The sequence below is a fragment of the Symphodus melops genome (genome assembly GCF_947650265.1).
Source record: "Symphodus melops genome assembly, chromosome: 5".
In the NCBI taxonomy this organism is placed as follows: domain Eukaryota; kingdom Metazoa; phylum Chordata; class Actinopteri; order Labriformes; family Labridae; genus Symphodus; species Symphodus melops.
Genome location: NC_136695.1, coordinates 7753302 through 7766347, shown reverse-complemented (window position 1 = coordinate 7766347; position 13046 = coordinate 7753302). Strand labels below are relative to the sequence as shown.

Here is a 13046-nt window from a genome sequence, read left to right as displayed (position 1 = left end):
TTGGGTTTTGTTTGTTTTGTCGTACCTGCCACTTCCTCAGTGCAGCTCCCGTGGACCCCACATTAATTGAACCAACTGTTGTGTCGACACCGGGATTTTATATTATTGTTAATAAACATTTGGCACCTTTCTTTTCTAATTTTGTCTCAGTTTCGTTTTTCTGTTTGGTCATTGATTTGACCCCTGCCGGGGATTTCTGGGTAACCTGATAGCACCTGAGAGGGGGGTGTTACATTTGGCGTTGTCGGCAGGATCCCGTTTTCTCTTTTTTTTGGATTGGTGCCAAGCGAGTAAACATATTTAACATATTGTAGGAAGTGGCGGACGGCGTGTTATTTATTATTATTATTATTTTTTCTTTCTTGTTTTATCAACACCGTTTGTTATTAGCACAGTAAGAACAGTGGGGGGAACCAGTGAGACGGTGATTGGTCGGATCTGGGGACGGTTATATTAAAGTCTGCTCTACATACCGAGACCAGAATGGAACCCACCGTGGACCAGATGAAGGACCAAATCCGTGAATTGGAGCATCAACTAAAAGGACTGACTGCAGCCGGGTCCTCTAGTGCTGATCCTGTCAGGCCCACAACAGCGGGAGGAGAGAGAAGGGAGGTGGTTTATGTACAACAGGACCGCAAGGTACCAAAGTTTTCAGGAAAGTTGGACAGACCAGACTCTCTCACCGTTGAGGAATGGATCGACGAGATGGACAATTTTGTGAACACTAAACCCTTGAGTGAAAAGGAAAAAGCCCATCTGGTGTATAATAATTTAGAAGGGGCTGCTCGGACGGAGGTGAAGTTTTTACCTGTGGAGGTTAGGGAAGCCTTGATTTCAGCACCAGTGTTAGCCTATGCAGATTTTCAAAAACCCTTTGTACTGGAAATTGATGCTAGTCATTGCGGGTTAGGTGCTGTGCTCTCTCAAGAGCAGGGAGGGAGACTCAGGCCAGTGGCTTTTGCAAGTAGGGGGCTTAGACCAACTGAAAGGAACATGCAAAACTATAGCTCTATGAAGCTGGAGTTCCTTGCCCTTAAGTGGGCGGTCACTGAAAAGTTTAGAGAGCATTTGTTGGGAGCCCATTGTACAGTTTACACGGATAATAATCCACTTTGCCATTTGAAAACAGCAAAACTTGGTGCCCTGGAACAGCGCTGGGCCTCCCAGCTGGCCTCTTTTAACCTCACTCTCAAATATCGTCCTGGCTCTAGAAATGGAAATGCAGATGCTCTCTCCCGACAGTACATACTCCAAAGCAGGCCGGACGAGGAGCTGCCTAGTGGAGAGACTGAACAGGACGGAAGGTATTGTGGTGTTGTGTGTGAAATCTCTGCTCTCCCTGGCTACTCGAGGACAGATTTGAATACGCTACAGAAGGCTGACCCGGTGATTGGGCCATTATTGGCTCATTGGAAAGAGGCCCGGGTCCCAAGTCCAGCAGAAAGGGAGGGGCTGAAGGCAGAGACCAGGGATTTGATTCGCCAGTGGGGGCGCTTAGAAGAAAAGGATTTGGTGCTGTACCGACGAGTCAACCCACCGGATGGAGGTAAAGAAATCCACCAGCTACTAGTGCCACAATCGCTGAAGCAAAACATCTTGTCCAACCTCCATGACAAGCATGGGCACCAAGGGATTGAACGTACCTTACAACTAGTACGAGCCCGTTGTTACTGGCCAAATATGGCGAAGGATGTAGAGAAGTGGTGCAGAGACTGTCAGAGGTGTGTATTGGCCAAGGCGGTACAACCGAAAGTGAAACCATTTATGGGCAGTCTGCATGCCTCCCGCCCCCATGAGATCTTGGCAATAGATTTCACTGTGATAGAGCCTGCTACAGATGGGCGGGAAAATGTGCTTGTTGTAACGGATGTTTTTTCTAAATATACCCAGGCCATTCCCACGAAGGACCAGAGAGCAAGCACGGTGGCAGAGATGCTGGTTACACACTGGTTTCACCGTTTTGGACCTCCGTGTCGGATTCACTCGGACCAAGGGCGGAACTTCGAGAGCCACCTCACCAGGCAACTATGTAAGATTTACAACGTCCAGAAGAGCCGTGCTATCCCATACCACCCACAGGGAAACAGCCAATGTGAACGTTTTAACCGCACCCTGCATGACCTGCTCCGTACTCTGCCTCCTGCCCAGAAACGGCGGTGGCCCCGGCATCTCTCTCAGGTAACCTATGCATATAACACGACCATCCATCAGTCCACAGGAATGACTCCATACTTTTTGATGTTTGGGCGGGAGCCTCGTCTGCCCATAGACTTTTTACTGGGTGCCAACGAGGAGGGGGAGACTGGCCAGGGCAGTGTGGAAGACTGGGTGCAGGAACACAGTGAGTCCCTGCAGGGAGCTTATCGCCATGTACAGCAGCGGTTGATGGAGAGACGACGGGTGAGGGATCAGAGGTACCTCAGTCAAGTTAATGACCCTTTGCTGGCTGAAGGTGACCTTGTCTTCACCAGAAACCACTCTGTAAAAGGACGTAATAAAATCCAAGACGCCTGGGACTCAACAGTTTATCGGGTGGTTCGACAGCCTCTAGAACAGGGGGTTGTTTATTCCATTGCTCCAATTGACCAAGATGGGCCAGTGCGACAGGTCCACCGCACAGAACTGAGGAAGGTACAGACTGGTACTTTGCAAATTGACAGGGAGCGCAATGAATGTCTATCAGTGGATCAGGCTGTGGAAGAAGATTGGGACTCAGACGAAGAAGTGATACCTTCAGGAGTACTGATTTATGAGCGACGAGATGAGGAGGAGCGAGGTAGTGGTGAGGCCCATAATATAATTGAACAGGAGCAGGAAACCCCAGACTCTGAGAGTGACAGTGTGGGGGAGGCTGAGAGGGCCGAGGCTTCAGATTCGGACGAATCCTCTGGGGGGGAAGTGGCTCCCCAAAGAACAACCAGGAGAACTGCTGGACAACATCTCAATCCGTTTAGACTACCCCAACCAGTGAGGTTAAATCCATCGCCACCAGTACGGGAGACGAGTTAGTTAGTTAATTGTTTTTAATATACAGTGTTTTCTATTTTTTAGTACATCGTCGGGGCGCCGATGCACTTGGAGGGGGAGGAATGTAGCCGGTGGCACCGGAAACGCTGCTGTTCCTGCTAGGTATAAAGGGGGGGGGGGCAGGAACAGAGAGGGAGGTGTTGGTTTCCAGCTGGGAGGAGAGGGAAGGTGCACACCCTCGACCACGCCGGCTGTGTTTTTTTGTTTGTCCTGAGTTTGGGAGGACCGGTAAGCCGACATGTTTTGTAAGTTTTAATTTACATTGTATATGGGGTTTGGTTGGGAAACTAATGTTTTTATTTCTGTTTTAGGGACGGGCAGATTTCCCTCTGCTGTTTTTACTGTGTGGGTTAGTTTTTGGTGTTGTTTTGAGGTTAGTTTTGTTTCTAGTCTTCTTTTGGGTTTTGTTTGTTTTGTCGTACCTGCCACTTCCTCAGTGCAGCTCCCGTGGACCCCACATTAATTGTACCAACTGTTATGTCGACACCGGGATTTTATATTATTGTTAATAAACATTTGGCACCTTTCTTTTCTAATTTTGTCTCAGTTTCATTTTTCTGTTTGGTCATTGATTTGACCCCTGCCGGGGATTTCTGGGTAACCTGATAGCACCTGAGAGGGGGGTGTTACATAAAGCAGAATTTTCGTCTCAGCAGAAGCACCATGCATGGTCTGCAGAAGCTCCTACAGAAGGAAAAAGACCATGGCTGGGGTAGCGAGCTGGAAATCCTGATCTATGTGTAGTGGCTTGCTCACGGACTATCCTAGAGTTCTATTCAGGGTTTTCTGTGTGCCAAAATCCACTGTTTACTGTGTCATCCACAAAGTTGCCCAAAATATATGGATCAATCTGAAGCGAGCCATCTTTTCCAAATAAAACAGGAAAAACTGAATGCCTTGCTGCTCCACAGAAAGTACAAGCAGTACATGCATTACCAGCACTGAGCTAAGTCATTTTAGTAGCCGAACTGATGAGCCAGATCTACACTCCACCTACTGCATCAGAGTAACACCTGCTGCATTTGTGTAACAAGGAATGGAAGAAAATTCAGGCAGTGGCTTTTCTGTGCTAAAACCAGCTAGTATACTAAAAATATACTTGGGACATCAGAGTACATCTGAAGAAAATAAATGATTTTGGGCTACTTTAAACTTTCATTCAGAATGTTAGAAATTAATACTTGCTTTTCTGACATGATTACATTTTTTTCTACATCTATAAATTAAACACAAATCTGCTTTGGATGTAATAACTCTGACAGGCTAACATGGTGGAAAAACAGTTTCCAATCCCTTGTCCCATCTCACCTGGAGCCGTGCTTTAAACACGGAATCCACCCAGGCTCCCCATAGTGCCTAGAAGAAGGCAAACACACAGAACCAAAGGAAAATGCAATGACACAAAACAAACCCATAGTTTGACTCCAACACCGTCTGTAAAGATACAACCCAACCATCACCCGTCAGGGATAATTGACAACAAAATTGGCCTGTCAGACTGTGGGAGCTCTTGTTCCCCAGGGCTGTGACCTCCATGATCACCCTCTTCTTGACAAATAATAATCATAATAACCATATATTTAATGGGTGCTTTTCATGCCACTCAAGGTCACCTTTACAGTAGAGTAAAAATGAAACGATCAAACTTATCAACTACATAAAACAAAAACAGCAAGAAGTGCATGGTCAAACACAATCTGCTAATCCAAAAAAGCATGTTTTGAGCCGTGAAGGTGGGGAGAAATTTAATGTCACAAATGGATTGTGGGAGAGAGTTCCAGAGATTGGGGGCTGAAGGCTCGAGAGCCTTATAGGTGAAAGGCAGAAGGAAGGTTTGGTGAGGAGCATGGAGAAGGTAGAATGGAGGGTCCGGGAGGGTTTGCAGGAGATTGGAAAGGTGCAAGATTATGGAAAGCCTTGAAGGTGAGAAGGAGAATTTTAAAATCAATACGATACAAACCAGCCAATCTCCCCCACATCCTATCCTATCCTTCTTCATGCATCTTATCGCATCTCCCATATCCCATTTTCAAGCCAAGCACATTTAGTAGCTGTTTCATCATGAGCCCGGGTCTACTGAAGTTTTCTGCCTGTTAAAGGGAAGTTTTTTCTTACTACACTATGACGGATTAAGCTGGGCCCTTATATTACAACAATAAGTGTGGTCTTTTACCTTTTTTTAGTAAAGTGTCTTGAGATAACACTTGTTATGAATTGACACTATACAAATAAAAATGTAGTTGTTAGAGGACATGAGTGATTTGTTCTAGTGATGATCCCGGCAGCTGAGTTCTGGACCAGTTCAAGTTTATGGAGTGGCTTCAGTTGTGGAAAAGAGGAGATAATTGCATTAGTCTTTACGGGAGGTGACCAGGGTATTGACAAGGATGGCGGTGCTGTTGAGTGTAAGAGATGTTTGAAGTTGTGCAGATTGAAATATGCTGACCAAGTGTTGTTATTGATGTTTGAATAAAGGAAAGAGTGCTGTCGAGGATGTCACCCAGGATATTTAGTTGGGGTGAGGGAGGGACTGTGGAGTCGTCAATTGTTATTGCACAGATTTCAGACTTGGCCAGAGTGGATATGGATCGAACCAGGACAACTTCAGTTTTGTTGCCGTTGAGTTTAAGACAGTTATGGGAGAACCAGGATTTTACCAGGATGAGTGTTATTAAAAGTCCAGAGTCAGCTGCCATCAGGAGATAATTTGTGATTTTTACCAGGACTGTCTCAGTGCTTTGAAGGGGATGGAAACAAGACTGGATTTCTTCAAACAGGTGATTGCCAGCGGTGTGTGTGTGAACCTGAGCTGCAACTACTGTGCAGTATTTTTTTTAAATTAAAAATCGGCCGGAAATTCTCAAGGTTATTGGGGTCAGCGCCAGGTTTTTTAAGTATCGGAGTAATTGTAGCTGTTTTGAAGGATGATTGAACAGGAGTACTAAGAGAGGACTGGATGCTGTTGGTTATTAATGAGGATGGGATGGGTAGGTAGGGAATCGAGTTGACAGGTAGAAGATTTCAAGTTTTGGATGATAATATAAATATCAGCAACAATAAGATAATTCTTTATTCATCTCGCAGGCGGAGAAATTTACAGTGTTACAGCAGCAAAGCAGGATATAAAACAGTGCAAATTTTAATTAAATAAAAAAAAATACAAGTTTAGAAAAAAAGATATGCATCAAAACAATCAAAGAGCTAGTAAAGATTATGCATCAATTGAAGAGCTCGTAAAAATATGCATCAACAAAGGAACCGTTGAAATGCCTGTAACTTAAAGATGTCTGTACAAACAGTATGAACACTATCTTGCACACAGTGCATATAAGGATGGAATGTTATTGCATACATTGTCCCATAAATAAATATGAAAAAATGAAAATAAGATCAGGTGAAATCTTATAACATTATTATTGCAGAAGAAGTAGGATTAAATTGTCCAGTTTGGTGTGTTTGATCGACTGGGAGAAGGCTTGGTTTAACAGTACATATGTTGTGCTCAGCCATGTGTTGGAAAGACTCCGGAGTGAGTTGAGTACTTCAAGAGTGAAATGAACAAAGACCCTGCATAAACACTTAGTCCCAGCATGCCCTGCAGCACCTCAAACCTAAGTGTGGGGGGGGTGATCTCGAGGATAACTGAAGGGAGTCCCAGGCTATTAAAGCTCAAGTCTCCAATAGTTCATTCTCTCTCATAGGCTTGCCTTCCAGCATTAGAAGACAAATCTGGCCCACCTTTCCTACTTCCACTGTATGTTTTAAGAGTTTTGGCGCATTCAGAAACTTACGGTCGAGCAAAGAGACTTTTCTTTTCTTATATTATCTTCACAACTGGACAGGAGTGTTGCACAAGGAAATCTCCTGCACCCAAAAGACAATAGAGCATCGCTGTTGTCACAAATCAGACTGCCTTTTTCCCTCTTAATCTGCCACAGAACAGAGAAGAGATTCTGTTTATTAACATTTAGTAGATTGAAGATCAACCCAACTTTGCAACGATCCCCAGGAGTGATCCCAAGTAGCCGATCCCTTCTGCTCCCTCTGTCCTCAGGGTGACAACAGAACCTTTTTACACATTCTAGGAATGTCTACCTGTGACTTGTTTTTTGGTGCAGGTAACCGCCCATTTATCCCATATTTTCACTGTAACCATAGATGTTTCCATACCTGTATTGATGTTACATTGAAAATGATCAAATATCAGAAAGCAATTGTTTTTGCTGGCCTAATTGTAGCCATAAAGCTAATTGCGATGTGCTGAAATTAACCTCAAACGCAATGGATTCTCACATATACTGATGTTATTGCCATGGAACTAGCAACTGCCCGTATAAATGGGGTCAAGGAGGCTAGCACTAACCTATGTGATATGACTCTGGAGAAGATAAAGACTCTGATACAGACACTTTCTCATTATTATGATCATGAGGTGGGGATGGTTGATTGAAATGGGCTATATGTAACTTTCAAAAATACTGCGTTTGTAGTTATACTGCATAGCTGTCAGGTGAACTGCGAACAATTTATATAAAGCTACAAGTTACATATATGTAACTATTTACATGTATACATTGTTTTTTTAATCACTCATTAATAAGTAAATGTTTAACTGAAGTGAAGAAATAGATGTTTACTGTCTATCTGGGTTGCCCGTTTAAGATTTAAACTGTAACCTGTTGCTTGCTCTCCTTTGTATGCTCATCATAGGTGCTTGTACGTACACAGATGTGCATCAACATTGTCCCTGAAACATCGCCCAAGGATATTTACTGGAACAATGTTAAAAGAGGAGGTAAGTGGTCATACACGTGTTTCGATTAAGCCTGATCCAGTTTGTAAGCTGGATGTTGGTTGCCCCTACGTAATAGCATCACATGATAGCAGCTAACCGCTAACAGCTAACTGCTCACTAATAAATTCTACAAAGGAGAAAAACACGACACAAACAAAACCATCCTATTTATTGATTGATTGATTTATTGATTCCCTCTGGATCAATAAAGTATCTATCTATCTATCTATCTATCTATCTATCTATCTATCTATCTATCTATCTATCTAAACCAACAATGGAAGACATCCAGCAGTTCATCTACTCTGTCACTGGCATGTGACTCTTTATTACAAAAAAACAATCAAGCTATGTTTCAGAGAAGGCTGTGTGCGGCGAGGAGAAATGCAGACGTAAAAAATCGCCAAAAACAAGGCAGAGTTTCATTTGCCGATGTCACACAGGAAGTGACGGACTGCAGTGTTTAGCTCGACCTTTTCGGGTCGGCTCGATATTCTTGGCACCCCAACGGAAGGGTCCCAAAAAGTAGGATGGTACGGATTAGTTATTTGGAACACTTTCCCGGGATTAGTGTATGGAAACACTGCAAAATGCGCGGCGTACTGAGACGAACCGATCTGAACCGCTCGGTGAAAACGGGGCTTAAGAATCTGTGAAGGAGTCTGTGTGTGTCTTGTTCTGCATACTAACGGCAGCCTCAGCAGGCACTGCCTGACAGCAGCAGTGTGTGATAAGTTTGTTCACCTGTGAGAGCTCCTAGGACGGCTACAAGTGTGTGGAAGCCGGCCTCTGGCTGTGCAGCCGAAGACCAGGAGTGCGCGGTGAGTTTGTAGTTTGTACTATTGATTTTTGTAAGCGAAGCGGCCTGGAGCTTTCGTGGAAAATACAACCCAGAGAAAATTTTGAACAGGCAACACAGATAAACATTAAACAGGTAAACATTTACTTTTTCACATCAGTTTAATGTTTACTTAATGAGCAATTAAAAAAAACAATGTAAAAAGTTACATATATATGTAACTTGTCGCTATATATAAATTGTTCGACTGAAGGCCATGCGGTATTGGTATTTGAAAATTACATATAGCCCCTTTGAACTATAAGCCCAAAAGGTATGTTGTTTTGTTTCTGAACAAAAGGCTATTTTATTGTTATATGGTAACATGCAACATGCTTATGTATAGCTAGTTGTAGTTTTTCTTATGTTGTGTATGTGTGTCATTTTATTTATTTTGGGTAATTTCAGTTTAAATAAATATAGGATCACAAAAAAGGAAGAGTCTCAGTACCTTTTTTCTACCAAGGTTAAAGAGTTTTTGAAAATATATCAGACTAACCAGGGATTTGGAGTTCTGTTTGGAGGGCGGCTGAAAATGTCGAACATTGGTGGGAGTTTCTTTCTCAATGGAGTGTCTTCTCTGGTGGGTCTGACGCCTTTCTGGCTGGGGAGTAGAGGAGATGGGCAGGAACATGGGGGGAGCTAATGTTCATAAGGATAGAAGAAAGTTAAAGGAGAAAAACCAAGGCAGCTTAACTGAAAATACTGAACTGATCAGTCAATTCAGTGATTAAGAAATTAAGAATTTAAACACCACAAAAGACAGCAAAATCTCAGGATACAATTCTCACAGTCTATTAACAGTTGGATATGCCGTGTTGGGCAGTACACATAGTGGGTGTTAGTAATTTAACGACAATTTTATTTTGAAGATTGTTGGTAGCATTGATTTTTGAATCAAATAACTTTTCAGTAGCTTAGCTGTATTATTGATCAAGTAGTGTGCTAGTGTACACAAAGGTACATTTTTAAATTTCAAAGTTGAAATGAAACAACGCATTCTAAGGAGGAGTAGAAAATGCGAGCCAATAGACTGGCACAGGAATTAGGCCTAAAAACCGGAAGTGAGTTAACTAGAGTTGCGTTTCATGTAGCTACTGCGACTACCAACAGGACGTAGGAGAAGTAGCCTTTCCGCTGTATGTTTGCAAATAAATGTGCCTAAACATGCACAAGACACCCAGAAACACACTAAAGAGGCATACAAAATCAGATAAAGCATAATATGGGACGTTTAAATGATTTATATTTTAAATCTCAAACAAATGTTAATTTGTTATCAACTACAACAGTTGTTAAATTACTGTCCTAGGAAAAGAGGTACATTTACAGTAACTGGCCAAAGTTATTTGCTTGAAATGTATTTAGATAAAGCTTATACAGATGAGTCCTATGAAATATATTTAAAAAAATAATTTTCTTCTAAATTTGAAAAAAGTAAGACCATATTGAAAAAGTAACTCATTATCAAAACAAAATGCAAGCCAACATTTATTTCAGACCAAAGGTGATCTATTGTACTGTCATCATTAATTATGTCAGTCTGGGACACCTATTAAGTAACTTTGTAAGATATGTTGCTCAAAAATCTTCTCTATCCATCTAATAAATGTCAGTAAAATCCCTCACTTTAGCCTGTGCCTGAAACAGTTAATTCCAGTTTCTGACTCATTAAAGCCCCACTTTCCTCCAAAAGGCCAGGTCTGTTTGCAGTTGCTGAGAAATTTAAGTGAGCTTCCAGGTGAGTGTGTCCTTAAAAAGGCAGTCTACAACTTTTGCCCTATGCATGGCTCTAATCTGTCTGCAGAACCTGACATCAGGTTCTAGCATAGTCTTACAAAGTTTCTGTAATATCTCATTAAGAGCAGCAGGAAACCATGTATGGGGAATAGGCCTGCAACAACCGTGTATCTTGCGTTTAAAAAACAGTGCTGAGGTTGGACTGCCAACATCGTAAATTTCTTTAAATCTATTTAAATATGGATCGGCATAATAGATCCCTTGTAATTAATTGTTTTGAACTTGTTAACGCTGAGAAGCCTCAAACAGAATAGTACTAAAATAATATACATATTTTTAAATATAATAATTATAATGAAATAACATTAAATGTAAAAATTGAAAATAGCTAGCAAGCTGTTGATTTTGTGGTACTGTAGCTTACTGTACTCCTGGAAGTAGCATCATTGTCAAGAAGCTTAATTTATTGAAGACTAACTATTACTGTGCCCAACACTGAGGATAGGAGTAGATTACGTTGTGAAAGAGATAGATAAGAAAAATTACTGACTCTTCTTTCCCAACACAGATTCTGGGGATGTGTCATCCATCATGGATGTAGCAACGCTGGAGCTGCTGGCTGAGCGCTTCCCAACCATCTCATCCTGGGTAAATAATTAGTTAGAGTTATTTGGTCCACTCATGCCAGATGTAATTTTGAAAGATTGAAACACAAATTGATACTGACATCAGAGTCAGAGCTGTCCAGGTCAGCAAGACTTGGAGCCTTAAGGAGCCTCTTCCTCTGTGGTACAGACTGAGATCCTGAGGGTTCAACCCTGACAGATGTTGATCCATCAGTCAGAGACAGAGAGCTGGACACCCGCCGGATCATGTATGGACTAAACTTATCTGTAAAGAGCCAAACAAAATATTGTTACCTAACAAAAATAGGAACTTTTAGGATAAATATCAAAACACTTCCAACATGAACTCTTGCATTCTGGGTTATGTGTTTAGAACAGTCCTGCACCCCAAAATTAGGAAATAAATAGCTTTCATATTACAATGCGTTTACAGATGAGTCCTATGAAATGTAAAGAAAAATAGTTTCTTTTAATTTTGAAAAAAGTAAGACCATATTGAAAAAGTAACTCATTATCAAAACAAAATGCAAGCCAACATTTATTTCAGACCAAAGGTGATCTATTGTACTATCATCACTATTTATGTCAGTCTGGGACACCTATTAAGTAGCTTTGTAAGATATGTTGCTCAAAAATCTTCTCAATCTATCTAATCTAAGACCAGCCATTATAGCACATTACTGAACCAGCAATGTACATCCTATGGAAAACCTTTGAGACCTATATGAGGGTTACATTGGACAGGAGAGATTAGTTAAATTGGTCGAAGAAGAAGCAGAGAAGCAAACTGGGGGTACTCACAGAGAATGGATGTCTCCTTAAGTATATATTCCTGAAATACCAACAATTGATTCCTTTTTACAGTATACAATTGGGAAAACTACATCCTTGAAACCAAATTCCCAAATTACCCCAAAGTAACAAGGTACTTCTGCCAGCCCCCTTGTATTTTTTCTGCAGCTGTGAGTGAGCTGGCGAGAATGCAGCAGGATAATGTATACCAGCTCTTTGTCATAAATGCATTCTTAATTTAAAAACCCTCAATGGTGAAAAAGAGGATTCTTAGAGTGGAAGAAGAAGAGAGCAGGAAAAGGGAACACAGGATGCAGCAAAAGTCAGCTACAGCTGATAAAATCTTTTTTGGAGGGGACATGTTGATGTTGTTTCCTTTTAATGAACTAGAAGGCAAGAGTGGGGACTGCTCACTATTTAATTGTGGATCATGTCATCTCTAACAAATTAAACATATTTAATGCTAAAATGGCCCACCAAATGAGAGTGTAACACCTAGGATACGTTTATGTACGGGAACATTCCAAAGAAAATATATTACTAGACTTTAGACATTTATAACACAGTCAGCCATAATTGCACTATGGAGCACTGCATCTACCAACAGTATGTCTTGGCCAGGCCCTAGTATTAAAATCCTCCAAGGTGATATTAGTTGAGAGTCAGGGATGCAGAAAGACAGTGTCTTTTGGTTAGTTGTGGGAAAAGGCTGCCCAAAACTCAACAATGCTCATACTTTACCTAATCCAACACGGAACAAATCCTTTGGGGTACTGCAAGTTTTGCCAAAACCTAAAAGGGAAAACCTCTTACATTAGGATAGAGAAGAATATTCCACCATATTGTACGTCAGCTGTTAACTTCAACTACATAAAACAATGAATGCTTTTTTTCCCGTCATTTTGAAGGCAAGATTATTCATCGAGTTTCTCAGTAGAACCATCCTATCTCAACCCAGTTTATTCATATGTGGAGCCCCATAGCTTTATTATTTATTTATTTTACTGTATCAAGTATATTGATCCCCGAGGGGAAATCAGGTGTTTACACTCTGGTGTAAACAACAGACACACAAGCAAACAGGATCCCATGGGCAGCTCTGCCCCTGGTTAGCGCTCAAGAGCTGGGGGGGGGGGATTTAGTGCTTTGCTCAGGGGCATACTGGCAGTGCTCAGGAAGTGCTTTGGCACCTCTCCAGATACCAAACAAATGTTCATATTTGGTC

General features: G+C 41.7%; 1 protein-coding gene across 2 annotated transcripts in view; it reads right to left on the bottom strand.

Moving 5' to 3' along the window:
- LOC306823530 (protein spire homolog 1-like) overlaps nt 1–13046 on the bottom strand; it is a 205229-nt gene that overhangs the window by 22312 nt on the left and 169871 nt on the right. Inside the window, exons 9-12 of one of the 2 annotated variants that reach the window (XM_079343118.1) lie at nt 12563–12613; nt 11131–11294; nt 10954–11047; nt 9163–9305 (exon numbers count right to left, since the gene is read on the bottom strand). In XM_079343118.1, the coding sequence (XP_079199244.1) occupies nt 9163–9305; nt 10954–11047; nt 11131–11294; nt 12563–12613 (452 nt within the window). The remainder of the gene's footprint in view (nt 1–9162; nt 9306–10953; nt 11048–11130; nt 11295–12562; nt 12614–13046) is intronic. The other variant, XM_079343119.1, reaches the window with a different exon arrangement.